The sequence below is a fragment of the Limanda limanda genome, chromosome 6 (genome assembly GCF_963576545.1).
Source record: "Limanda limanda chromosome 6, fLimLim1.1, whole genome shotgun sequence".
In the NCBI taxonomy this organism is placed as follows: domain Eukaryota; kingdom Metazoa; phylum Chordata; class Actinopteri; order Pleuronectiformes; family Pleuronectidae; genus Limanda; species Limanda limanda.
The window spans coordinates 28,446,310-28,474,020 of NC_083641.1; the positions used below are offsets into that span (position 1 = coordinate 28,446,310).

General features: G+C 45.6%; 4 protein-coding genes across 4 annotated transcripts; 1 reads left to right on the forward strand and 3 right to left on the reverse strand.

Moving 5' to 3' along the window:
- Positions 1-106: 106 nt before the first annotated feature.
- Positions 107-6,409, reverse strand: LOC133003029 (mucin-2-like). The gene is made up of 17 exons (XM_061072615.1): positions 6,350-6,409; positions 5,998-6,172; positions 5,589-5,792; positions 5,247-5,480; positions 5,058-5,155; positions 4,123-4,219; positions 3,778-3,996; positions 3,427-3,539; positions 2,925-3,345; positions 2,538-2,804; positions 1,885-2,378; positions 1,654-1,800; positions 1,524-1,569; positions 942-1,199; positions 637-724; positions 246-345; positions 107-155 (listed from the first exon to the last, which is right to left on the reverse strand). Exons 1-17 carry the CDS (start codon positions 6,407-6,409, stop codon positions 114-116), a joined length of 3,063 nt encoding a protein of 1,020 aa, XP_060928598.1. The 3' UTR covers positions 107-113.
- Positions 6,410-6,531: 122 nt separating this feature from the next.
- Positions 6,532-13,380, reverse strand: LOC133003030 (centrosomal protein of 295 kDa-like). The gene is made up of 14 exons (XM_061072617.1): positions 13,282-13,380; positions 12,084-12,284; positions 10,816-10,940; positions 10,632-10,725; positions 10,394-10,507; positions 10,161-10,301; positions 9,852-10,035; positions 9,440-9,706; positions 9,122-9,358; positions 8,855-8,943; positions 7,891-8,106; positions 7,623-7,699; positions 6,762-7,430; positions 6,532-6,550 (listed from the first exon to the last, which is right to left on the reverse strand). The coding sequence occupies exons 1-14, from the start codon at positions 13,378-13,380 to the stop codon at positions 6,532-6,534; spliced, it is 2,532 nt and encodes an 843-aa protein (XP_060928600.1).
- Positions 13,381-14,301: 921 nt separating this feature from the next.
- med17 (mediator complex subunit 17) lies at positions 14,302-22,293 on the forward strand. Its single transcript, XM_061073545.1, has 13 exons — positions 14,302-14,402; positions 14,951-15,195; positions 16,299-16,462; positions 16,643-16,862; positions 16,952-17,088; positions 17,246-17,327; positions 17,485-17,637; positions 17,948-18,078; positions 18,537-18,721; positions 19,484-19,621; positions 19,853-19,970; positions 21,125-21,284; positions 21,916-22,293. The coding sequence occupies exons 2-13, from the start codon at positions 14,961-14,963 to the stop codon at positions 22,122-22,124; spliced, it is 1,932 nt and encodes a 643-aa protein (XP_060929528.1). The 5' UTR covers positions 14,302-14,402; positions 14,951-14,960; the 3' UTR covers positions 22,125-22,293.
- Positions 22,294-22,676: 383 nt separating this feature from the next.
- On the reverse strand, positions 22,677-26,597 carry LOC133003744 (V-set and transmembrane domain-containing protein 5). The gene is made up of 4 exons (XM_061073546.1): positions 26,399-26,597; positions 25,405-25,731; positions 24,037-24,180; positions 22,677-23,005 (listed from the first exon to the last, which is right to left on the reverse strand). Exons 1-4 carry the CDS (start codon positions 26,472-26,474, stop codon positions 22,974-22,976), a joined length of 579 nt encoding a protein of 192 aa, XP_060929529.1. The 5' UTR covers positions 26,475-26,597; the 3' UTR covers positions 22,677-22,973.
- Positions 26,598-27,711: the final 1,114 nt, after the last annotated feature.

A 27,711-nucleotide genomic window follows, 5' to 3' on the forward strand; every position in this document is an offset into this window, starting at 1 on the left:
GAGATTTAAAAACCTGCTACTTCAACCACATTCAGTTTGAGCACAAAGTCAGATGTAATAACTTAAATACTTTATTGATAAAAAAACTTTACAAAAGTAGAACATCCATGGAGTCACGGATGCGTCTGCTTGGCTCGAAGCTTCTCTAAAGTTTTCTGTGAAGAGATGGAAGAAAAAAAACAATTCTATCAAACTCATTTCAACAAGTGAATCATAGTTTTAACGTCAACAGGTTTTTTTTTTACCTTGTGGAATTCTTTGGCCTTCAGTCGATTTTGTGCGGACGCTTCCTGTCGGCTCCGGATGGTTTTCTGCTGCTTCACCTCCTCCAGCTGATGGAACAGTCTGAGGAAACACATCATTTGTGATGAGAGTTGTTTTCATCTGCGTTTGTTAATTAGCGAGATTATGTCAAGGCAATAGATTGATGTGTGCAGGTCGGGAAGAACATTATGAGATTAATGTGGTTTAATAAGGAGACTGCTGGGTGTGAGCTGTTATGTATGTAGCCACTTCTAAAAGGTTTCATCTCTAAAATATGACTTAAAGTTCAAAGTTTTCTCTGCCAGAACTGTTTTCCTTCAAGGTTTGAATCCTCTCAGCTCCGTGAGTAACGGTTCAGGATCCTCCTCTCACCTCTGAGTTCTCTGGTACATCTCACAAACGTCCCGCTTCCTTTGCTCTGGGCCGTAGATCTTCACCTCTTTCAGCACGGAGGCGCTCGCTGGCAGAAAACAGAGGTCGGAATAAAATGAACTGATGAAAGACAAAGAGCGACAGAGAAATGGAAAGACAAGAAAAGAGAAAGAAACTCATTTGAAAACAAGGCAGTTTACGTAGTAAGGTTGAGAGAAAGAAACTTAAGTAAAAATAGAGAGGAGGAAAGAAAAATAAGTAAAGACAGAAAACTGATTGTGTGAAATGATATGAAGTTCACAAACCTGGAGGTGGAGGCGGACACTTGCTCTGCTGGATGAAACCAGACGTTTCACTCTCTCCGGCCTTTGACTCGTCAGTTGGAAGTCGAAGTTCGGTTTCCTCTTCCCTGGCTTCAGCTTCAGCTCGATTCCTGTTCAGAGCCACTCTGGCCTTGATGCCTTCCACCCGGCGAGAGGATCTCTGGATCAGAGCCCTGCGCTTCTGCTCGTTCACGTCCTGCAGGCGTCGGCTCGGACCCCAGTGAGCGTCCAGGAGCGTCTCTTCATGGAGGGAGGGAGGGAGGGACAGAGGGAGACGTTTACTGAAGCTCACAAAAGATCTGACTGAGAAATAAATCACATTTAATTTGATCAAGTCTTGCTCCATTTTGTTCCTGAATACATCCACATTTACTTTATTTGAATAGAATGGACGTTTCCCCTTATGGCACCACATTCAAACTACACACACTCATAACTATCAGTCCTCTTTACAGTTTTTTTCATCAAGTTCCAGTTATTTTCTCTGTCAGTGTTAAAAAAAGGAAACTTATTCCTGCTCCAATCAGCAGCTTCCCCACTGATCTCATCTCTGCTGAACGTTACCTGGATGAGTTTGAGCTCCGTCCTCAGGTAACGTGGATGCTGCCCCCTACAGGAGACATGTGCAATGTTCAGATCAGAAACCCACCACTACAGAGGGGCGGAGTCACAGCACTGATGGATGTTCAGGTACCTCTGTCTCTTTGCTTTTCTGTCCTTCCTCATCTGGATTGTTCTCTTCACCATCTCCCTCTTCCTCAGTGATGGTTGTGTCTTCGTCTGTCAGACTCATCAGTGTTATCTCCGACTGCTCCAGGATCCCCTTCTGACCGGCCGCGTCCTGAGGGCCAAGTGGAAAAGACACAACTCAGACGATGACTTGACACACGTTACAAAAATAAAATGATTGACAATGCGTTCATACCATAATCCTATGGAAGAGCGGAATATCCTTCCTCAGGTCGGAGCCCGGAGCAGAGGTCATTTCTTCACAAACGTCTCTGAATTGAACTGAATCACAAAACGTTTCTGCAGCGCCTCCTGCTGGCTGTGATGTGCCTGCAGCAGGTGCTTCATCACACATGATTACATTTGACAGACTCAGATCCGTCAGCTCCACGTCTGCACTCATGGTGTCTTCCAGCACGAGGGCAGATTCCTGGGTTTGGTCCTGGAGGAGTTGGTGTTCGGCAGGATTCTCCGAGCGAAGGCGTTCAGGCGACGGGTCGGACTCGACAGAGGAATCACCGCGAGTGTCGGAGCCTCCAGGAGCGGAGGAAACACTCGGCTCCTCACTGGTCAGCTCCAGTGAGGACGGCCCTCTGTGTGACAGCAGGTGAAAGGTCATGGAGGGGTCGGCTGTGTCGTTGTGGGTGACCTCAGCCAGCAGCGGGTGGAAAGAGTCTGAGCCTGGGAAAACTATAAGAAGTGATCATACAGTTAAGATTCTTACCAAGTTAGAGAAACAACTGCAGCTTCCATAGGAAACAGATATGTATATAATGCACAATGAGAGTTTCCCTCCTGTGTTTAAATCACCAGAAGGTCTGTGGTCACTTGAATTCACTGTTTTCTCACCGTCGGGGTCCAGGTCCAGTGGACTGGTCTGGCTCGGTGGGATCTGGTCCTCTGGATGTGGACTCGCAGCCGGGACAGTGGCACAGTGGGACGACGGGTCAGGAGGAGACACTGGGAGTGAGGGTGAACTGGTCTCTGGGTGTGATGGTGAACTGGTCTCTGGGAGTGAGGGTGAACTGGTCTCTGGGTCTGAGGGTGAACTGGTCTCTGGGTGTGATGGTGAACTGGTCTCAGCTGAGACACTGGGATCCATGTGGGTCTGCTCACCTACAAACAGCAGCGGAGAAACCAACAGACTTATTTTCCATCTATTCATCAATTGTTAATCAGATGAATGAATCAGCAGAAGGTTGGAGTCTCAGTCTCAGCCCCCCCCCCCTCAGTTACCTGAGACTCCACTGTGATCGGTGTCCGGCTCCCCGACCAGCGGCCTCATCTGTGTTTCCTCCTGAACTTCATCCAACCACGTGGTCGACGGCTCCGCCTCCATCGGACCCATCAGCTGACTCGCGTCCTGCCAGCCGCTCCGACCAGTAGCACCGGACAGGTGGGAGAGTCGACCAATCATCCGGCTCAGAGTGGAATCCCACCCCCCCTGACCCACGCCCACTGGAAGCTGACCGATCATGGACGAGTGAGCCGACGGCTGCCCGACCAGTCGCTCCATGGCCGAGTCCCTCGGGTCAGCAGCGAGGCAGGAGGACTGCTCCGCCAGCTGGCCAATCAGAGGCCGGAACGAGTCCTCCGCCTGGGAGGAGGTGTCACCTGAGAAGTGATCCGGGATTGGATGGACACGAAAGTCTGGATCCTGTAGCAACGGATCCACTGACTGGTTAGAGTTCAGACTCGGTTCTTGTGAACAGGGTAAAGTGGTTTGTGAGTCACTGACCAGGTCACTTTGAGGGGGCGGAGCCTGACGACCTGCAGAGCCTTCGCCCTCCAGTCTCGTCTCCGAGGCTCCGGCCACAGAACCGGGCTCGTCCACACACGAGTCTTCACTGTCTGAGGAGGGAGACAAGGATTCATGAGTTTCAATTCTTCTCCAACAAACAAAATCATGACATGTAGAAAAGCTGGATCATCAGACGGAGCCGCTCCTCTCAGCTTCGGCTCCTCATGTGTATTTGTATTTTGTTATTTAGCAGGATGAACAAACTGTGGGATGATTCCCACTGAACTAAGTGGGAGCACCTGTGCTGGTCAGGAGAGAAACCATTAGCATGTTGGGCTCTGGATCTACCTGTCGCTCTCCCAGCGGAGCTGAGGGAGAAGTCCAGCTCCCTCGTGTATCGCTCTATAATCCGCTGAATGCTGCCGTCGCTAAACAGAGTTTGAACAGCGTCACCATGACGACGTGCAGCTGACGTGTCCCTGATGTAGGAGAGTTGACCGAGAGGAGAGGAGACGTCGAGAACATCGGCTCCTTGGTCCTCACAGAGCGAGACAGCTGGGGGCGTGTCTACAGAGGAGAGAAGAGGAGGAGGAGTCAGGCTCAAACAAAGACTTAAAAACTCTCGACACTGGTTCAGCTCCAGCAGCTCGTTGTTTTCAGACATGAACTCTGGGGAAGATGCTGTCGTCTCACCAGTGTTTACGTTCTGCTCAGGATCGGTGGTGATGTAGCTGCCGCTGGAGATGGTGGTGGAGGAGAGGCAGTGAGGGTCAGGAGGCCTGAGGGGAGACTGACACACACACACAGACACACACACACAGACACACACAGGTCATTTCATACGTTCCAACTCGTCAGGTTCTGGCTGAGCTCAGTTCAAGTGTAGAAACCATCATGAAATGTATTGATTCAATACTTTTATGGTTCAGTAATTTCACATCATCGCTCAGAAAACAAACAAACACACTTATACACATTTCTCCAAACAACTAACTCCCCAACACACACACAAAGACATCACACTCTGACTCATACACTATACTTCAAACAAACAACCCCCCCCCCCCCCAACACACAGTTTAACATTTTATACTTTCAGAAGTAGAGCTCAGCTCAAGTGTAGAAACCATCACAAAATGTATTTTGATCAAATACTTTTCTGGTTCAGTAATTTCACATCATTGCTCAGAAAAAGAACACACACACACACACACACACACACAAAGACACCACTCTTTACACATTCACTCTACCAAACCAATCTCCCACACACACACACATACACAATGGAGAAAAGCTTCTCCAGCATCAGAGTCTGAGGCAGATTCTGCCAAAGCTTCAGATTTGGCAGAATTTCACCATCGATCCACTTGTGAACCTCAGAGCTTTTAGAAAAGAGTCACAGGCGACATGCAGTGAAACTCAGATAACTCACCCTAGAACCATGTTTGTTAAAATGTTATAATCAAAATCATACATCCACCAACTGCACGTCAGAAGGTTGCTTCTATTTGAGCAGATTGATGAGGATCCTCTACATGTGGACAGAACTGTTCCTTCACCTGTGACTCTCACATTAGTGACTCGTTCCAAAGGAAAGACAGAGAGCTGCTCTCAGCTGCTCTTACCTCTGGGAAGGATCTGTAGCTCGTGGCTGCCGGACCCGAGACGTCGGCTCCTCTCCCAGAGTCCGACGAAGGAGGCGAGATCATCCTCAGGACGGAATCTGAAGAAACAGGGTTTCAGCACAGTGGAAATATTTTAATTTCACAAATTGCTGCAATGTTCCTCGTCTGTATTCCTTCCCTTCTTCGTACCAGACACTGAAGATTCTGAAGAGGTCACTGCTCCCGTCAGAAGTCTCTCTCTCCAGACGGAATGCTGGGACGTCTCAGAGTTTGTCCCCAAGCTGCTCGAGCTGTCGTCCGTCCGTTTCCCGCTGCTGGACGCAGAGGGCGTGTCCTGAGTCCTGTCAGATGAGACGGACAAATCGGATTCCTCCTGCGGATCCCAGTTCACAGCTGATGGTCCCTTCAGGTTCTTCTCTGGGCCTGGAGGAAACAATACGTATCAAATCAGCTCATACTCTGCACTGCTTTCCTAGTTCGGGCACGTGATGAAAACAGTGTTGTAGTAATTGTCTCCGGGGCTGAGCCGACCTGTGACTCTGTCGTTCATGAAGGACGTCTCCACCTCTTGAATCGCACTGAGCTCGTGTTGTTCCGCCGCCTCCATGATTCCCAGTCGGATGCGGGTCACTGGCGGCTTCGCTGCTCGGGCCGGAGGAGGGAGGAGCTCTGGGGGGAGGAGCTCCGGCAGGAGGACGGACGCTGGAGCAGCAACACTGCGCTGAGCGATGGGATCTTAAATAAATGAAATTTAAACGGTTTGAATGAAACTGCAGCATTTATAATTCATTTAAACACGATTACTGATGCAGAATTAAATATATATATAAAAATCTATACAATCTCTTAATAAGTAGCACGAACGTGAAAGTAAATCTGTCTCAAGAGATCAGATTGAAACAAGAAGGTGGATAGAGTCAAGTGGACGAAACGGACTCACCACTGCCACCCGGTGGTAGGGGAGGGGAGGCCTCTCTGCTGTCAGGGGCTTGGAGGTGTGATAACGTTCCTCCGTTCGACTCCTCGATCGCTCTCAGCAGGAACGCAAGCAACCTGAGGCGAGTCTGACCCGTGCGCTCTGAAACCAGCTCGTCACTGGGAGCGTCTGGAACTGGCTGGGGGGGGGGGGGGGGGGGGGAATAGAGCAGAACAGGAAAGATGTTTTTCAAAGAGCGTTTGAGAGAAAAGAGGCTCAAACAATTCAGATCTCTTTCCTTTAATTCACACTTAGGTTTCTAATCGAGTTAGATTCGAACAACAACAAACTCACAGCAGAACTTTTCTTCACTTACTTGTGCATCAGTTCGAATCAAAGCCTTCAACGTCTCCTTCTGCTGCCTCATCCGCTCCATCTCCTCCTCCCGCCGCCGCCTCTCCTCCTCCTGCTGCAGCTCTACCGCCTCCCTCTGCTGCTGCATGCGTCTCTGCACCTCCTGCAGCTCTCCCCTCTGCCTCTCCTCTTCTTGCTGCAGCTCTACCGCCTCCTGCTGCTGCTGAACACGTCTCTGGAACTCCTGCAGCTCTACTTCTCGTCTCTGCACCTCCAGCAGCTTTCCCCTCCGCCTCTCCTCTTCTTGCTGCAGCTCTATCGCCTCCCTCTGCTGCTGCATGCGTCTCTGCACCTCCTGCAGCTCTACTTCCCGTCTCTGGAACTCCTGCAGCTCTACTTCCTGTCTCTGCACCTCCTGCAGCTTTCCCCTCTGCCTCTCCTCTTCTTGCTGCAGCTCTATCGCCTCCCTCTGCTCCTGCACACGCCTCTGGAACTCCTGCAGCTCTCGCCTCTGCCTCTCCTTGTCGTCCCTTCTCACGACCCCGGGCTGAACCTCTGCACGGCCTGGAACCAGAGGTGCATCGTCCCAGAGGCTCGGGCTGGTGGCCTGGTTGGGATCGGAGGATCGCTGGAGTGGGACGTTGGTTGAGGGACGTGATGTGAACAGTTTGTGAGGCGGAGGCTCTGTGGTGAGCGAGGAGGGTCTCACCCTCTGTGGGAGGTGCTCGGTGACTCTCTCCATTATGTTGTCGGTGAGCCAGGAGCTCACGCTTGCTCTTTGGTTCCTTGAATGATTTGCGCGGGATTCCACTTCTCCGGGCAGCAGCCGGGAACCAGCGCTCCCTGGAAGACGTGGAGGTGAAGCCCGAACATCAGACTCTCTAGTGGGAACTTCTATTGAGGTCAGTGGTTTATTATGGATGAATGAAGGGACTGCAGGAGTTGTAGGTAGAGGTCGACGGGTTGGAAGATGCAGCGGTGAGGGACCTGGAGGTACGACAGCGGACTGAAACAACGGAGAGGTCATGCTGTAACGAACTCGCAGAGCCCGCTGGTATTCCTCCAGACGCTGGCGAGCCACTTCCACGGACCTCTGGTGAGTTCTAAAAATAAAACCAGATGGAAAAGGATTAAAAGTTAAGTGTTTTACCTTTATTTCCCCAAATCTGCACCAAGGGGATTTAATAGCGACACAGTATGACAACTTAGACCTTCAGGGATTTACTTTCAAAAACAACTAAATAGAAAAGAGTTGAATCACAAATCATATTTCATCAATAGACTTAAAAACTCACTTGTTTTGTTCCAGCAGCCGTTGTTGATATTCTCTAATTCTCCGGTGGTGGTCATCTTCACCTGCAGGGGGCTCCAGCTGCAGAAAGCAGAGGTGTGGCAACAATCAATCGTCACTGAAGTAATTGAACGGAGCTGAAAACACTGATCGGATTATTTGAAAATGACTGCAAAACCTGTAAAAAACAGGTTTGACTGATGATACCAACAAATGTGAATCACCATATGAAGAATGATAAGGACCATGAACCGCTTTAAAACTGAACTGACCTCAGTTGCTGGACCAGTGAGAACCGAGGCCACTTCCTGATCCTGGTCAGGTACGTCTGATTGGTTGAAATCCACTTCCTGCTTCGCCGCAGCAGCTTTCAGATCCTCCCTCTCCTGCTGAGCCTCCAGCAGCATCTGCTCCAGTTTGACCTGCTGCTTTTCAAGCTCCTGCAGCAAAACCACCTGCTGCTGCTTCTCCCGCTCAAGCTCCTCCTCCTGCACAAATAATAAAGCATGTAAAACAGTGACTGGGAAATTACCTCCAGGTCGATCATAGAGCCGGACTCCAACCAATAATCTTATTTGCAGCAGGGCTCAAAAAAACATTTGAGGAATCAGTTTCCTTAAAGACAATTGATGTGGACACTTCAGAGCCAACATAATGAAATGTGTCCAGGTTTCTGTCGGCCTCCAGAGGATCAACCGTCTCCACAGGGAATCACAACCAGCTCAGAGTGAAGCACACGTCTTCTTCTGCCGGATTCAATGAAACGTCCACCGGTCGCCATTATTCTCAACTTCACTTTGCTTTTAAAAGTTTTGCCACAAAAAAATCCCAGTGCTTTGGCTACAGAACACAGAATAAAACAAAGGGCTGCAGACGAGTGAAGTCGTGATCAGCAAACTCTGCTTTATGTGGAGGCTGCACTGATGAAGGGATGAAGATCACCTGGCTCAATATCTTCTGACCAATCACAAGGCAGCTCCAATTGAAAGAGTGGGTTTGCTGACAACTAAAATTCAAACAGCTGTAATTAATTGTGACGTCTGTGTCAAAACAAGGACTACATAGACCAGCAGCCTCCATGTTTCCATGTCTGTACAGAATGTTCTTGCGATGTTTATAAGAGGTATAAAATCATTTAGACCTGATTATCTGTGAATCATGATCTGCCTGCATTCACCATGTATAAAAATAATTATGTCTCTGTCGTGTAGAAAAGGAACCTGTTTGTATATTCACCCTTTTCTTTCGTTCTTCTCCAAAGTCTTGGATTCTGTTTGTGAGTTCATCGGGACGTCGAGGTTCTGCTGCAGGTGACGTCTCCAGTGCTGATCAAATTAAATACAAGAAACACAAGTTTACGACATCTACACAACAAGAAAGTAAAATGTTCAAGAATAAATGGATTTCATTTGGATTTACCAGTTATTATTATGAATAATATAGAACTGAAAGTGTCGATGGGGCACAAGATGAAAGCCAAAGTAAAAGGTAAAGTGTTCTTACAGCTGACGATGGTGGATGTCTTCTCTGGGGGGGGGTCAGTGGGAGCTGGCTGCTCCTTCTCTCCGCTGGTCAGCGAGCCGGACTCGATGCTGGTGTCGCGCTCTGGAATCTGATCAGTCATCACAGTCGGTGAATCAGCTGGAGAGACACGACTGCTGTGCTCAGTCGACCTCTGACCTCTGATACGATCCAGGAGCTTCTTCAACGCCCGGCGAGGAGCAGGTTTGGAGGGTTCCACTGCAAATCCAGAAACACGATGAATGCAGTTATGAATCCGTGGAGATGAGTTTCAAGATCAAAGTATTGACCTTTGTGTACATGCCAAAGGGTAACTGACATTTTTCAAGCCTTCCAACAACCCTGAGCACTTCCTGAACTCAGTGTTCCTCTGTCGCTTCTCTTCACCTGGAGCGGATGTTTCCTGCTCTTTGCTCTCAGCCTCTTGCTCAGCTTCATGTGGAGAGTGTTCTGTTCCCGGGGAGGTGATCTCATCCAGAGTGACGTCCAGCTCTTGGTCCTGGCTGGCCGTGGACAGAGCTGGCAGGGGCTCCGGAGCCAGCTGGACCACCAGGTCACCTTTGACCCCTGGGATCGGACAAAGAAATTTAAAGAGGCTACATTAGAACTATATAGCTGCTTTGAGACTGAATTTCACTTCAAAACTATTTGATTTTAAACATACTTGTTCAACACAACATAACAAAGCACTGCAGCACCGATCAGTACTTACTCCTCTCTCCTGTGACCATGTCCTCAAAGGCAAACTCCATCTCCCTCTGGAAGTCGTCCCTGGTCTCCTGTCTCTTGTAGAGAGGCTGGAAGATCTGAGGAGGCATCTGGTACACCTGCTGTCTCCTCCTCAGCAGGTCGCTCTGCTGCATGTGCTCCAGCTCCACCAGCAGGCGCTCACGATCCTGAAGAGAGAATCAAAACACACTTCAGGCACAAAGAGTTTTGCTTCATTAATTTCTTATTAAGAACTGCAGCAGGACTTTTGACAACATGAGTTCTGTTGTCTGTTGTCAGTAACAGCCGTTACCTGTACGAGCTGTTCCCTCCTCAGGGCCTGCCTCCCTCTGAGACGAGCCTTCTCCAGCTGCTCCTCTCTCCTCCTGGTTTCCTCCCTCTGCAGCTCCTGCTGTCTCCTCGCCTCCAGCTCAGCTTCCTCGTGAGCATTCACCTGTGGACACATCTATGGATCAGACTCTGATCGGGGGGGGGGGGGTTAACAGACCATTTGGGTTCATTTCATATGATGATCAGAGGCCGTACCTGCTGTGTGCCGTCCTCTCGGTCCACCGTGCTCTCTGGCATGTTGTAACGTGTGGCAGCGAAGGCGCTCACATCAGACTTCTTCACCACGTGTGGTTTCTTATAATCAATATTCTGTTTGAACAAGAGAAGACTGTGTTACTTGTGTTGATTTATTCTCTTACATGCGAGCTACTAAACCCTCTTCTCAGGCCTACATTGAGAAATGTGTCCTTAATAATCTGTATGGGTGAATCACCTGAACGGGGTTGGGGGGAGGCGGCGGGAGGCGGACCACCTTTGCTGATCTCTCCTTTTCTGTCTGCAGAGCCTTCTTCCTGGAGCTGATGAGTCTACAGAGAAACAAGAGAAACACACTTGTTCTTTCTGAGGACTTTCAACATGTAAACTTCTTAGAGGTGAATATTGGTGCTGCTGCTCACTGGCTTTGTCGCTCATGTTCTTTCAGTCTCTGTGATTTCAGCTCCTTCAGGGCTTCTCGATAACGCTGATCTGCTCTGGCGTGATTTTCTTCCTCCTTCTGAGCAATGGCCGCCAAGTCGGGTTCCTTGATGAAATGAATCGAAATGGTCACAAACAAATAACAATTCTAGAAACATCATATTCATCGCCTGGTAAGTTTATTGTGCACATTTTGATTTCAGAAGTTTAGCTTTACTTTTTCTTTATTCACCCTGAATCGAAACCTGACTGCAGAGAATCGGACTCAACTCAGGTTGATTTTCTTCAGTCAGGACTATGGTTGCAAAGGGGCGGAAAGTTTCCGGTAAATTTCCGGAAACTTTCCATGGGAAGTTAAGCTCGGGAATTTTGGGAATTTTGAAAAAAAAAAAAAAATACGCAAATTAAACGCTGAGCAATAAAAACATCATTCAAGACTCTATTTTAAAGATGTATGGAATGAGGCACACACTGCACGTTTATCCATCAATTGTAAAATATGTTTACAGACGATTCCAATTGTTTGGCTAACTATTTATATATCTGGCATTGCATTAGTGTTTTTTTACAAACTTTTTTCTCATCTTATTCTACAGAACAATGCCACGTGCACTCTCTCCTGTGTGGAGACATTTCACCCCATCCAATGTAGAAGGAAAGGCTGTGTACATTTGCAAATACTGTGCAAAGACCTATGTTAAGAATGACACAATGATGCAGAAGCATATCGTCAAGTGCCCAAAGTTTCCTCAGGGCTCAAATCAGCCTATGACAAAACAAAATGTTTATATTTATGTCTGTATATGACAAGTTAAATACAGTTAGTATAAATTATCCACAAAATTTCCAGTTGATTCCCGTATATTCCCGTTAATTCCCATGGAAAGTTTCCAACTTTGAATATTCCCGGAATTTTGCAACCCTAGTCAGGACAAGATGAAGCTGTGATTCTGGTTTTAGACTGATTCCATTTCCATTGCGTCAAAAAACTGTTTCTTCTAACCAATGTTAACCAATTTAGTGAATGTGTTAAGTTACACGCAGCATCTTGTGTCCGTGCTGGGAGACGAATCCCTCACATGTGGCTCTTTGAGGTTTCTACGTTATTTTCCTGTTAAAAGGGTGTTTAAGGTCGTTTGTCCTTCCTCTTGTTGAGGGACAGAGGACGTCACACCTTTTTAAGATCTATGAGACAAATTGTGATTCGTGAATATCGCCTCAACAGATACAATGTGATTGACCATCTTACATTCTCCTTGGCGCTCCTGTGTCCCTGTCCCAGCTGCTGGAGACTCTCCTGGTAGAGCCTCTGCAGCGCGTGGAGCTTCTCCTGGTGCTGCCGCTCCCAGTCCACCCGCAGCCGCTCGCCCAGCAGCTCCAGCTCCCGCTGCCGCTGCCGCTCCACCGCCTGGCGGATCTGCTGGGCGATGTGCCGCTGCTGCTCCCGCACCTGGAGGGACACACGGGATCAGGAGCTCAGAGAGGTACAGAGCAGGGTTCATACACATTTTGACCAATGGATTTCCATGACTTTTCAATAAGTTTAAACCAAATTTCCATGACTGAACATTTTGTGAAATCTCGGTGTATACGCGAAAAAGTGACAAAATGTAGTATTCAAACTAACAATGAGAATTTCAAGGCATTCAGTAAACCTTAAATGACACAAACCCAAGTATGCCTGCTTATATTTTTAGCGTATTTCTTTAAAAGCATATAGATAGATAGATAGATAGATAGATAGATAGATAGATAGATAGATAGATAGATAGATAGATAGATAGATAGATAGATAGATAGATAGATAGATTACTTTATTCATCCCCGAAGGGAAATTAAGTCGTCATAGCAGCCGGTATATTTGAAAACAATACAATAGAATAAAATAAAAAATATTGAGGTAGAAAGAATAAAAAACAGAAACACAAGATAAATAGGTAGATAAGGTGCAGTGGCAAGATGATGGTAATAGTACTGATGATATGATGGTAATGTTATTGTTAGACAGTATATAAAATATATATAGTATATGATATAACATAATATATATTTATATATGATAGTAATTATACCAATATAATAGCAGTATATAGTAATAATGGATTATTTAAAACATTTAAAGCGTAAACGAACGACATGAAAATATGAATATAAAAAATTTCCATGAATTTTCCAGGCCTTGAAAAACACATTTTAAAATTCCGTGACTTTTCCAGGTTTTCCATGACCGCACGAACCCTGAAAGAAGGGGGGGGGGGCTCATAAAGATGTCCAGAGACGGAAGTCGTATCTCTGGTGGTTCCCTCGTCACATTGTTCATGACTTGGAAACAGATCAGGAACACATCGATCAGAGGAAACAGATCAGGAACACATCGATCAGAGGAAACAGATCAGGAACACATCGATCAGAGAAGAACACACACTTCACAGACGGATGTTGTTCACCTGCTGTATCCGCAGCTTCCGCCTCCTCTCCTGTTCTTCTCTGAGGATCCGAGCCTCCTCGTTGGGGCTCGGTCTCAGTTTCACCAGTTTCCTCTTCATCTTCAGCCCCCCCCCAGCAGCTAGCAGCGGGGCTAGCCGCTAGCTCCGCCGGCGTCACGACGTCCACACGCACATGAAGGAAACATCCGACGGAGCTTAAACGTTTTTAAAACCAACCATCGAGTCCCGGAGAGAAACGAGACAACGAGCTTTTGTTTATATTGAACCGAAGCGACGCCGAAAACCGTTTTCTTCCTCACGTCACATCCGGTAGTTTAAACCGCCCGCCGTACCATTTCCGGGCCAAACAAAACTTAACCAATGGTTCCTACCCGTGGACCTAATAGGTTCCCACACTCATAGATATAAACACTAGATGACTCGGCCGCGTTGCCGGCCAACAGAGTCGAGCGTCACCACATGGCGGCCATCTTGCTGAGGGCGGCTCGCGCACCCATAACATTGTGTTGTAGTGGTGCGTACTTTTTAAATAACCATAACTTGCTAAATTTTCAACCGATCAGAGATGTAGCCATGACACTGTCTACTTATGAATAATTATGTAATTTTTCTAAACAATTTAATAATTTATTCAGTGTCATAACTACATCTCTGACGTTTATAACAAACCAAACAGTTGAAAAAAACGGTTGAAAATTTAGCAAGTTATGGTTATTGTAAAAAGTACGCACCACTACAACACAATGTTATGGGTGAGCGAGCCGCCCTCAGCAAGATGGCCGCCATGTGGTGACGTTCGACTCCATTGGCCGAGGCATCTAGCCTTATATATGTCTATGCCCACACTGAAATGTTTCCCCACTAAAACAAATTAAATGTGATAACATAAAAAATATCTACAAATTAAATCAAATGAAAATAAAACAGTCGTGACCTGATGGTGAATCTTAAAGATAAGTAACAGGAAGCAGCTAAAAACGACATCCGGCCCGCTGGGGGCAGCAGAGGACTCTTGTTCCGGTGAAGCGAGCACTGTGAACTGTGTCCGGATCATTTATGTTAGAATAAATAAAACCTGCAGTGAGTAAACAGTTGAATCTGGATTCTGCTGGACATCACAGGTGAGACTCACATACTTGAACATGTGGTTATGATCATATTCATTCATATTTCTTTATTTATCCTGTGAGACCAGCCGGTGGCTAGCTGGTGTTAGCTAGACGCAGCTGTAAACAATGAAAAGCAGCTTGTGCAGCCGTCACTAATACAACTAACTCAGTTTATTTAACTATCTATTTATATATTTTTCATGTATATATATGTATTTACTTATGTGAAGCTTTGAGAGTTAACGGATGCAGCTCCAGGACCTAAACGATCACAATAACATGGTATTTATATATTGTTTAGAAAACTCTTACAGGCATTCATTTCCTTAATAAATGACAGTAAATGTATCACGAAAGTCTTGAATATCATTAATAAAGCTCTGAAGTCTTTTTACAACCAGTCATAGACAGTAACGACATGTGTTTGTATGTGAGCTTAGCTTTCTTTGTTATTTAAAAATGTAAAAGTCTGGCTCAGTTTGCAGGATCTACTTTCTGAGCTGCTTAGTTTTCCCCTGTGCCTGAAGCTGTTTTCTTTCTGCTGGTCCTTCTCCTCTCAGTCTGGTCATCATGTCGGGGGGTCCAGCAGTGAGGGTCAGCATCGAGTCCACCTGTGAGAAGCAGGTGCAGGAAGTGGCTCTCGATGGAACAGAGACGTACGTCCCCCCCCTGTCCATGTCCCAGAACTTGGCAAAGTTGGCACAGAGAATTGACTTCAGCCAGGGATCGGACTCCGAGGAGGATGTTGTGGAAGGCGAACACAGGAACCCTGACTGGGGAAAGCAGGAGCCAGAGGAAGAAGAAGGTAACGTGTGGTCAAGAGAAAGAAGGAAGGAGTTAGAAGCAGAGCTAGATTCTGTCAATCTGACTGAGGCCATCAATAAATGATCAATCATCAATTCAGTCGAGGCTCAGCTCAGTTCCTGTTTAAACCACAGATAAGAAGTGTCTCTGTGAAGCTCCTTAGTGGTCAATACATTCCTGGACTTACTGAAAATTTTAAAGAGATGTTTTGATAGAGGGAAATCAGAAAATATGGTAAATTGCAAAATTTAATATCAGTGAATTATTTAAATTTAAATAAAAGTAGGAAAGCATAGAGACTATTGTTTGTCAACACCTTCCTGTTCCAGTCCAGTTTCCATGGCCCTGCTAATGGATGGAATCAAAACAAAATGTACCCATATGAGAAAAGATTGATATAGATAGATATAGATAGATAGATAGAGTACTTTATTCATCCCCGAAGGGAAATTAAGTTGTCATAGCAGCCGGTATATTTGAATACAATAAAATACAATACAATAGAATAAAATTAAAAATATTGAGGTAGAAAGAATAAAAAAACAGAAACACAAGATAAATAGGTAGATAAGGTGCAGTGGCAAGATGATGGTAAAAGTACTGATGATATGATAGTAATGGTATTGTTAGACAGTATATAAGAATAGTACAGTATATATAGTTTATAATATAACATAATATATATTTAAATATTATAGTAATTATACCAATATAAAAGCAGTATATGGTAATATTGGCAGCAACAGTATATATAATAATAATAATAGTAATGGTGATATAATAATAGTAATTATAACATGTACACATGTATAAATATGTGTATATAGACTTATGTAAACAAGAATATACAGAGAGTATGATATGATATATAGTAGAGGTATGAATATGAATATAAGTATTTGACTATACAATAGGTAATATAATATACTATGAGTCTAGGAATTTGTAGACAGAGTGTGCAAAAGACAATATTATTGTATAAAATGATATATAATATCAATATGGTGTATATGAACACATATCACATATGATGTGAAGTAAGTGTATACGGGTTCTATATTTTCTTTGTTAGAATCAAACCTTATCCTTGGTTTCTGGACACAGGCACAGTGAAGTTCCAGCCGTCCCTCTGGCCCTGGGACTCGGTGCGGAACAACCTGCGCAGTGCTCTGACAGAGATGTGTGTCCTCAACGATGTGCTCAGCGTGGTGAAGGAGAAGAAGTACATGGCCTTAGACCCGGTGTCTCAGGATCCATCAGCTGGGAAGGTAAACTGCAAAAGGATACCACTCTCAACATTTACACTGAAAAACATATTCTACAGAAACTACAATACAAAGTGTGAGCTTTGGTTCATGACTCTAAAAGTGATGTGTGCACCTTCTATGGTAACCAGTTAGACACACACACAGTTCTAACTCTAATATCAGCATGTGGCTCTTGTTTAGACCCCCCAGGTGTTCCAGCTGATCAGTAAAAAGAAATCGTTGGCCATAGCAGCACAGCTCCTCGTGAAGGGAGCAGAGAAACTCACAAAGTCAGTGGCAGAGAACCAGGAGAACCGGAGGCAGAGAGACTTCAACTCTGAGCTGCTGCGACTCCGCTCACAGTGGAAACTACGCAAAGTGGGAGACAAGATCCTGGGAGACCTCAGCTACCGGAGCGCAGGTGACAAAGCCTCATAGGATGCTCAGTCAAATCTGTCTTCTATAAAGTAGCTCATGAACTGTTTTAAACAATGTGTACATACCCATCAGGTTCCCTTTTTCCTCACCACGGAACGTTTGAGGTGATCAAGAACACAGACATTGATCTGGACAAAAAACTCCCAGAGGACTACTGCCCCCTTGACGTCCAGATCCCCAGTGATTTGGAGGGATCTGCTTATATCAAGGTGAGAGGGAAACAGAAGTTTCAACATGTTTCAGAGAATATTAGTTACAAATAGTGTCTCTTTTATTTTCTCTTGTGTAGAATTTTCATGCTGGTGTACTGGTGTAAATGACGACTTCAGAAAGATCTTGTTTTAATAGTTCTCTTTATGTCTTCAGGTGTCCATCCAGAAACAAGCTCCAGACATTGGTGATCTTGGAACCATCAGCCTGTTCAGGAGACCGCCCAAAACCAAAGCTGGTATAGTTCACTACATAAAACATGATATCTCACATCCTGGGGCTTGAATCTGTGCCTGTCCATGTATCAAGTCTCTGAGGTTTCCCTGTTCCCTCCTCCTCCATGTTCTACATCTCAATCTTCTTTCTCACCTTCTCTCTGGGTTTCTCTACTACAGGTACCCAGCTGTGGCATGTGAAGCTCGAAGCAGCTCAGAATGTTTTGCTGTGTAAGGAGATCTTCGCCCAGCTGTCCAGGGAAGCTGTCCAGATTAAATCCCAGATCCCTCACATCGTTGTGAAGAATCAGATCATCTCACAACCTTTCCCAGGTCAGAACATCACAACCTCAAAGATTCAAAAGCTTCAGCAGCGATGGAGTCTTTGTGTTGTTGAGTGTTTATGAGAAGATCTGATTTTGTTGCAGTCGAACACAGATCGTGTTTCAGTTTGTAGCTTCTTATACTCTTACACTGTAGGTTAAACATGACCACTGACGCAAAGTTCCAAAGCTCCTGATTCACATATTTAGCCACATATTCGCATTTTAATTGCAATCATCATTCATCACAGGACTCTGGAGTCAGCTTTGCTTGTTCTTTTCTGTTTGTAAAAGTAAGTCCCTGTGCTCCTCCTGCTCAGGTCTGCAGCTGTCCATCTCACTGTGCCACTCCACGGGAGATAAGAAGATCACCCGCACGTCTCCAGAGAAACCGAAACCTGACGACCACCTTTACGTGCTGGAACACAATCTGCATCAAATGATGAGAGAGGTGAGGCCCTGAAGTCCCTGCAGCTCGTCTGAGGCTCTACCAGCATATGGGTTTCATGATGAATGACATGAAATCCAAACACAGAAATATATGTTTTGAAACAGTGTCGTCGTTGTCGTACAGAGGTTGCTCTAAAAAGTCCTGTATCATTCGGGCTAAACATTTAAAAAAGGTATTTATTTTCAAAACTTTACTAAAAGTTTGTGACTCTTTCACAAGATGAATTTACAATCGCAAAAAAGATTAATTTTAATCATATTTCAAATTGATTTTTATGGTTTTCCCCATGTAATGATTGAATTAATAGTATAACTTGACTTATAGGACACAATTTAACTTCAGTCTTTGTTCCACATGGTGAATTTGTCTCAGCATGTTAAAAACAGACGACGTATCCTGCTGCCGTTTTTTAGTTTTATCATTGTTCTGTGCATCGACCAACCTTGTTTCTGTTCCAGTTCCACAAGCAGCAGCTGAGCTCTGTGGTGATGCCGCATCCTGCGAGCGCTCCGTTCGGCCACAAGCGCCAGCGCCTGGCGGGACCCATGGCGTACGACAAAGCTGAAATCTCCAGCCTGCAGCAGAGTGAGGGGCTGCTGGAGAAAATCATCAAACAGGCCAAACACATCTTCCTACGTAGCAGGTAGTGTCATTCTTACCATCTGTGATTTAGGTTATTTTATTTGTACCCGAGGTAGAGAAGGCATCCATCAAAACACACTGACAGAAGACAAGACCCCAAAAAGTGCTAAAATGCATAATTATCAATTGGACAAACGTGTCTCCAGGCTCATCTGAGGCTCATCACTCAGCCGACTGGACCAGTTCACTCTCTGACTCGGTCTGTTTCTGTCCTTTTTAAAGACAGGTCACCAAACCATGACACCACAGAAAATGATCAGACAGACTCAATGAAAGCATGATGAAATAGTGTCAGCAGGGTTTTGTCAATATTAAAATAGGACTTTTTCCTTAAACAGTAAAAACTCTCGTGACCCTTTTTGCACAAAGCTTCACTGTTTGCTTCAAAGTTCAGTTCGGAGTCAACAATAGTCCCGAGGTCTTTATAGGATTCTACACATTCCACAGTTTGACTTTGATAAAAGTGTCTCATGTGTGGTTTTCTAAAAATCGATGACATATCCTTGGGTTTTGAAATGTTAAGTTGGAGGAACGACTCCTCGCACCACTGAACAAAGAGCAACACGTCCATGGCTGTTTTCATCTGCCTGAAGCAGACTTTGATTATTTGATAATTGTCCATGTATCACAACACTTGAGGCTGCTGTATTTTTAGTATTTTGCTATGTTGGTGTAGAATATATTCCACTGAATGATTCCCTGTGCTCTGTATACTTCTATGTAATAATTCAGCAGAGTTCATGTTTGTGTCTGTGGTCCCCAGGACGGCGAGGACCATCGACAGCCTGGCCAGCCGCATCGAAGACCCTCAGATCCAAGCTCACTGGTCCAATATCAACGATGTGTACGAGTCCAGCGTCAAGGTGCTCATCACCTCTCAGGGCTACGAGCAGATCTGCAAGTAAGAGGAGATGAACCAGAGAATCTAGTCATATCAAATATGTGTTTCGGAAATAATTAATAAATTCAAATAATGGGAGTTTGAAGTTATGTAAAGTCACGGATATGGAGGCTGTCTTGTGTTTTTTGAAATTAGGAATAATCTTACGTGGGTGTTAAACTATGTCTTATTTAAATCTTTATGTAATTCTCCGTGGTCTCATCTGAGGTTGGATGTGTTGTGTGTGCTCAGGTCCATCCAGCTGCAGCTGAACATCGGTGTGGAGCAGATCCGAGTTGTGCACCGAGACGGACGTGTCGTCACACTCTCACACCAGGAGCAGGAGCTGCAGGACTTCCTTCTGTCCCAGGTACCACGGCTGCTGGAGCAGTGTGTGTCTGTCAGCAGTGTGTGTGTCTGTCAGCAGTGTGTGTGTCTGTCAGTAGTGTGTGTGTGTCTATCAGCAGTGTGTGTGTCTGTAGGCAGTGTGTGTGTCTGTCAGCAGTGTGTGTGTGTCTGTCAGCAGTGTGTGTGTCTGTCAGCAGTGTGTGTGTCTGTCAGCAGTGTGTGTGTCTGTCAGCAGTGTGTGTGTCTGTCAGTAGTGCGTGTGTCTGTCAGCAGTGTGTGTGTGTCTGTCAGCATTGTGTGTGTGTCTGTCAGCAGTGTGTGTGTGTCTATCAGCAGTGTGTGTGTCTGTAGGCAGTGTGTGTGTCTGTCAGCAGTGTGTGTGTCTGTCAGCAGTGTGTGTGTCTGTCAGCAGTGTGTGTGTGTCTGTCAGCAGTGTGTGTGTCTGTCAGCAGTGTGTGTGTGTCTGTCAGTAGTGTGTGTGTGTCTGTCAGTAGTGTGTGTGTCTGTCAGCAGTGTGTGTGTGTCTGTCAGCAGTGTGTGTGTGTCTGTCAGCAGTGTGTGTGTCTGTCAGCAGTGTGTGTGTCTGTCATTAGTGTGTGTGTCTGTCAGCAGTGTGTGTGTGTCTGTCAGCAGTGTGTGTGTCTGTCAGCAGTGTGTGTGTCTGTCAGTAGTGTGTGTGTCTGTCAGCAGTGTGTGTGTCTGTCAGCAGTGTGTGTGTGTGTCTGTCAGCAGTGTGTGTGTGTCTGTCAGCAGTGTGTGTGTGTGTCTGTCAGTAGTGTGTGTGTCTGTCAGCAGTGTGTGTGTGTGTCTGTCAGCAGTGTGTGTGTGTCTGTGGTGCATTGAGCTCCAAACAAACAAGTTTAACATATGTTACAAGCTTATTTCCATCTGCAGTAACACAACCCTAACATCTAATTCATAAAACACACACACGTCAACATACTTCATCGAAACAAACAAAACACATAAAATAGATGTGAAAGTATTAAATACAAAGTTATAAAAACAGTAACTTGCATTAATGCTGATGAGGGAAGTTATGAAAAATCTGTGAAATCTGTCAGATGGACACAGAACTTATTTCACTCTGATAGTTTTGGAGGACGATGTGGATTCTGAGTTGTATGATCTGGTCCTGATGTTGAAGCTGGAGTCTGTGTGTTCCTGTCCTGACAGATGTCGCAGCATCAGGTGCACGCTGTGCAGCAGCTGGCCAAAGTGATGGGCTGGCACGTGCTGAGCTTCAGTAACCACGTGGGCCTGGGCCCGGTGGAGAGCATCGGGAACGCCTCGGCCGTCACCGTGGCCTCCCCCAACGGAGAGTACGCCATCTCAGGTGAGACGGGGGGGGGCAGCTGCTTCAGTTATACCTTTGTAAACAGAGGAAGTAGAGGAAGAAAATCAGGATTAGGTTTGCTTGTGTTAAAGGGACTCTTACCTTTGTTGCATTTGAGAATTACAGCACATTCAAATCATCCCGCCTTCCTCCAATGCCCCACCCCCTCGTTCCCATCCGCGGTGTTTTTTTGAAGAAACTTTATTTACAAGCAGACTTACTACTACTGCCTCCGCGCACGCACGTGAGTTTTTGTTTACCAAAGCAATGGATTCGGTAAGTTATATACATTTACATTCACATGCCTTGATGACGCGGGCCCGAATGCGCCACAAGAAGCAGACGGAAAACCTGCATGTCCATGCAGCAAACAGACAGGTCTGTCGGCCAATAAGGTCCTTCGGTCCGAAGAATTTCATTGGTTGAAGTTTTCACTAAATATTATGAGAGTGAAATAATTGTTTGTTTTTACTCCTGGTGGGTCTGTCTTGCATTTTAGAGTGTCATTACCTTATTAATACCAATTTAACCTTATCCAAAAAAAGTGTAAAAATGCAACAAAGGTAAGAGTCCCTTTAACGTGGAGTTTTGTCCCTGATGTGAATGTGTGTGTTTGTGTGTGTCTGCTCAGTGCGTAACGGCCCGGAGAGCGGCTGCAAAGTCCTGGTCCAGTTCCCCCGAAGCCAAACCAAAGAGCTGCCGAAGAGCGACGTGGTCCAGGACGGCAAGTGGAGCCACCTGCGAGGGCCCAACAAGGAGGTCCACTGGAGCAAGATGGAGGGTCGCAACTTTGTGTACAAGATGGAGCTGCTCATGGCGGCGCTGACCTCCTGCCCGTAGGGAACTGACCACGCCTCCCACAGAGAATCAGCCACAGCGCGTGAAACCAGCAGAATCAGGCACATGTGATGGTCATGTGACATTTGTCTCCACCTCCACTTGTTCTTGTGCGAGTGTACCAACAGGGAAACTCAAACTCTTTGATACAGAATAAACAGCAACATCATCAGTTTGTGTTTGTGTTGATTTCTCACGTCATCATAGAAACAACATGTTTCCTGAGGGTCAACACCAGTGACTGTAAATAAAGATGGCTGACGTGAAGGCTCCCAAACCACAAGGTGGCCCCCTAGTGTCTGGCTGCAGTATAACAGATGGGACATTGACCAAACTAAAATAAATCAAAATACACAGAATATAAAAGTTTCTCAAGATGATTTCTTTTTTTTCTTATAACACCGATGTTTGGATTCATTTGACTCTATGAACACAGGCTGGGACATCAGACATGAGAGGCCACATATGAAGAACGGCCGACTCAGCTAACGTCCTCGGTCCTGCTGCGGTTTCATAATAAAACATATTTTTACTCTTGTCAGTTTCTTGACATTTATTTGTTTGAGGCCACGATATCAACACACAATTATTTCACTTTACTTTTTACAAACAACCACTGAAGACCTGAGAAGTTTTCTGTCATCGCTGATGAGTCGTCATTCTTTCAACGATTGAGTCACGTTTGAATGAAGGAAGAAAAATCACACAATTCATTTCCTTAGACAATAAATACAGTTTGTATTTTTTTCTAGTTTCATGAGGGAAATATTTACATTCAGCAGTTACATTTAAAATCAACAGTTGGAAGTTGCAGCTCTGGTGAGTTTTCCTGTTTGGTTCCCGGCTCAGTCCTCACAGCGGCTGCAGCTCCGTCGCATTAGCTTCTGCAGAAAAGACGACAACAGAAGTTCAGTGACCTTTGTACTGGGACACTCCCACACTGACACACAACACAGGGCCCAACCCACATTCACACCCACACACCATGAGTGAAGAGTGAACAATGAACGACTGGGTAAACAAACCTCTCTCATACATACATTTATTTATCAACTTATTCAATAATTCACTTGTGTTGAAAGTTGTTATTTTAATATCATGCTGAATATTTTGTATGCACTAGTTTGAAATGTAGCTACAACATTTACATCTTCAAACTGGACAAGTTTATTTGATCCTTCAAGCGTGAAGCCTTTTGCACATTTTCAGTCATTCATTTTTAAACATTTAGATTTTCATGTAAAATAACCAAATGCATTTATTTAGATTTAACATTTATGTTGAACACTTCTATTAAGTTGTATTAAGTGCAGCCAAAGACGTTAAGCTTCCATCCCATCTCCTCAAATATTATAAACAGTTCAGTTTGACTCGAAGATGAACTGAGTAGATTTCGGGGGCTGAAGGTCAAAGGTCACTGTGGCCACATGTTCTTGGAAATGTGACCCATCGGGAATTTCATTCAATCTGGTACAAAACTTATTTGCCTCATGAAAACGTTATCTTGGTAATATCTCGAGAGAATTCTTAAAACCTCGGCACAAAAGTTCAGTTCATCTCACGGACTGACTGATAAGATTCTTGAGTTAAAGGTTAAAGGTCACAGTGATCTGACAGAACGTGTTCTTGGCCTCTTCAACATCTCTAGTCAAGTTTCTGTCTCAGATCTTGACCAATTGTCACTTGGACTCAAAGATGAATTGATCAGAGTGACCTCCTACATGTAGCCTGAAGCTGCTCTGGTTGGCGGAGGCACACCTCATAGTTTTGTTCATATTAGAACATTAGTCTTGGAAAATGCAATTCATTATTTGAAATGCTTAATATGTAAAAACTGAGCAGAATGAACACTCCACATTTTACAAACAGCTCCATCTTTCATGAGAGTGCATCTGGTTTGGAGGCAGCTTGTTACCTGGCATCTGTCTCCTGCGTCTCCACGCCACGATCCTCCTGTACGCCTTGTCCAGCAGCCACATGAGGAGCATGAGCAGGGCGGCCACGCCGGCCAGAGCCAGAGCAGAGACGGACAAATACTGAAGGTCCTCGTACAGCGCCTCTGGAGGACAGAGACACAGGACAACAGTCACCACTGAGTAAAGGTGAATAAAAAGCTTGTGAGAGGAGATGAGTCGACACAGCAGCATAAAGACGATCAATCAGTTCCAGTGTTGAGAAAAATTTACACATTCTTCCACAATCACAGTAAATATATTCCTGATAAAGTCTCTTCAGATCTAAAGGACGTATTCAGGACATCAGTGTTAAAGATGTCATTCCACACAGAGCAGATTTACATGAAACTTGGAAACGTGGTATTGGTCAGGGATGAATTCATTGGGTGAGAGGGGGATCCTGGAGCTTCCTTTTCACCATTTTCCCATGAAGTGATGAACAGATCTTGATACCTGACAGATCAAGGGAAGTGATATGTATGAGTGTGAGTAACTTGGTGCAGCCTGATTGGATTGAGCTTCACTGTTGGGTCTTGGCGGAGCTCTGCTCTCTACTGGTCAACATGTTCTACCTTTATTTACTCAGGTAAGTTTCAGTCAGAGCCTCCTGAGCAGGAGCAGCTCCACGGAGTCACAGGTCACTCACAGGAGGAGGCCTGCTCCCCACTGGAGCCGCTGGGGGTTAAAGGTCACGGCAGAGTGGGGGGGGGGGTGTAACAGACTGTGTTTAATCCCTGGTCCTGCGTTTGAGGCTGAATGAACCCTGAGAGTTTCTGTACAGTGGCTGGGCACCAGGTATTAGAAGTTGTTGCTGATGGACTTTGAATAAGTCTCATCCCGTTTATCACGTCTTATTGAACATTTACTTGAACCCAACCATTTACTTGTGTTGAGGAAATGTTTGGCTTCTGTGTTTGTTCTGGTCTGATTTGCTGTAACTTTAATCCAGGGACGTCAACACAGGGCAGGAGAAGCAGGGGGTGGGGGGGGGGGCGGGGACTCCCAGACTAAGTGTTAATAGAAGTGATCAAAAAATGTCTTTCCTGACCCATGTCCCATCCGTCCATCAGGGTCCGTTCTGATCTGTTCAGTTCTCTTTGTGTAATCCTGCATACAAATAAACTAAGTAACCGATAAGGATGAAAACACAACTGGGTCTGAAAAACCTAAATTATTTGTTTGTCTTTGTTTAAGAAATCCGACCTGCTACCACTGAGTTTAGTGGAACTTGGTTGAGTAGCAATCCAGACATGGGTGAAACCTCGATATGGGTAAAAGTGAAGAAATGGTTTCCATACAGAATCCCCTTCACAGAAGCCCAGACTCACCGTTCACTTTCAGGACGAACCCGGAGTCCTTGCTGCTTCCTTCTGTTTCTGTCACCGTGACCACGTAGTATCCTCCGTCCTGCAGCCGCAGGTTGGACAGGCCCATGGAGCCATTGTCGTAGGACTGCACTCTGCTGCTGTAATCCACCGTGATGTTGGTGAACACACCGGGCTGCCAAGTCCCGATGGTGCGGCTCACCGCTCCTGACATAAAGTTCCATTGTATGGTGTGGAGCCCGTCGGAGGAAACGTCCACTGAGAAGAACACATCCTCCTGCACGGACCTGGTGAGGCTCCTCTGAGGAGAGTGGATGGAGATGGCTCCGGCTGGAAGGAGAAGAGATGTAGAGTTTAGATTCTCTGTGAACAGATGAATACACCTGAATGCAGCATGAACACATTCTATTACAGCACCTGACAATATCTCTAACATTACAGTGTGTGACAGAGTGCCTCTATAAAAAGAAAATCTTTTACCATGACACAACTCGTTTGTGCTGTTAGTGACTCATTTCAATCGAATTCCTTGACAGTCAGAAATGTGCTGTTCTATTCGCTTCTCTGACAAACGACAGGTTGTTCAGCGGAGGAGTGGAACTCGTCCAACGAGCTCAGTACAACAGTTTGAAACAGTTTAACTGACGTCTTGTGAAGGAGGTTTTCACCAGGGAACTGCTGCTGGTTTGTTTGTTCTGATGAAACACAAGTAAAGAATTCCACCAGCTCTGACTCAGACAGGAGAGCGTGTGGGAAACACTCCTCTGGTTTGTTTAGTTCCTCAGAGCCTCAGTCATTCATGGGAATCTACAGCTTTACAGAAGATTCTTCAGCACTTCCTGTTTCTCGAGGATTCAGACTCTCCAGCATGAGGATGGTCACATGTGTGTTTTTATTTTCACCTCGTGTATCTAGTCCTGAACAAATTAGAGATTTGCCGAAACTCAAACAACAGCAGAATATGTCAGATTCTAGAAGGTGTGTTGGATTTTCTCACCTAGGTCACAGATATATGATGCGATGCTGAGAAACACAGCAACATCTTGAACATCCCAGAGCCTGAAACGCCTCATTAGAATCACACAGACATCGGTCAAACCGCAGTGGAAGAATCTCCTCCAGGTCGTCTCACATCCTGCAGCTCTCCTCTCCTCCTCCTCCTCCTGTTGACCTGTTCACAGGTGAGAAATCCAACCGAGCGCAGGTCACAGACGAGCTGGAGTTTCTCTCTCTCTCTCTCTCTCTCTCTCTGTCGCAGGACTGAGCTGGAGTTCTCCCCATACCTGCGCAAGTTAGTGCCAGCCCACACCGATCAGACAGGTTTAGCAAGAGATCACTGAGCAAACACAAGGGTTATGTGCTCACACACGCACACACACACACACACACACACACACAGGCACACACACACACACACTCACTCACTCACACAAACGCACTTAAAGGAAGACAGCTCAAGAGTGAACAGTTCAAATCTTTCTCAGTTTACTCACTGCCTCCTGCACAACACACACACACACACACACGCACACACACACACACACACACACACACGCACACACACACACGCACACACACTCACACTCACACACACACGCACACACACACACAAACATCTTCTCTCGCTCCTGGTATTTCACATGATGGCCTGATACGACCCCTACTCTATGGTTATAAGAGAAGTTCTGTGAAAGACTGTGGAGCGAGAGAGAGAAAGAACAGAAACACAAACAGTGTGAGCCGGTGAGTTGGTGAATAAATGCAGCAGCTGCTCCAGGAAAGCTGAAGTGTGTTTGTTAGGCTCAAATCAACCTGATATCTGAAACATGACCTGGATGAGTTGACCTCGAGGTCAAGCTCCTCTTTATTTACACCGTGTTCACTCACTTCTCTCGTCCACTGGGATCGTGTTGGGATGAGTCGCTCGAGAAGCTTCTGACTCGTTTACTGTTCGTTTGTCTTTATGACTTTAGCTTCGGTTATTAAGAGTTCACCAGGTTTCAGGCCTGTTCTTCAGTAACAGACCCGGTGGTTTGGTGAGTAAACTCTTGTTTTCTTAACGTTTCACAGGTTTTATCTTCCCATGTGATTAATGTGTGTTTCAATGTGTTGTGAGCGGAGAAGAGGAAACTGTTAGAATGATAACAGACAGTCTGTGGTCCTGGAGAACCGCCCCCTTATAATCAGAAGAAGAAGCTTGTTACTGAGAGATCTGCTTGAACTTTGAGTCTGAGTCTATCTGAACTTTCTTCTGTAACCAGCTGTTAACTCGTCTCTTCTTCTTCCATTGATCCACATTCAGTTCTCACA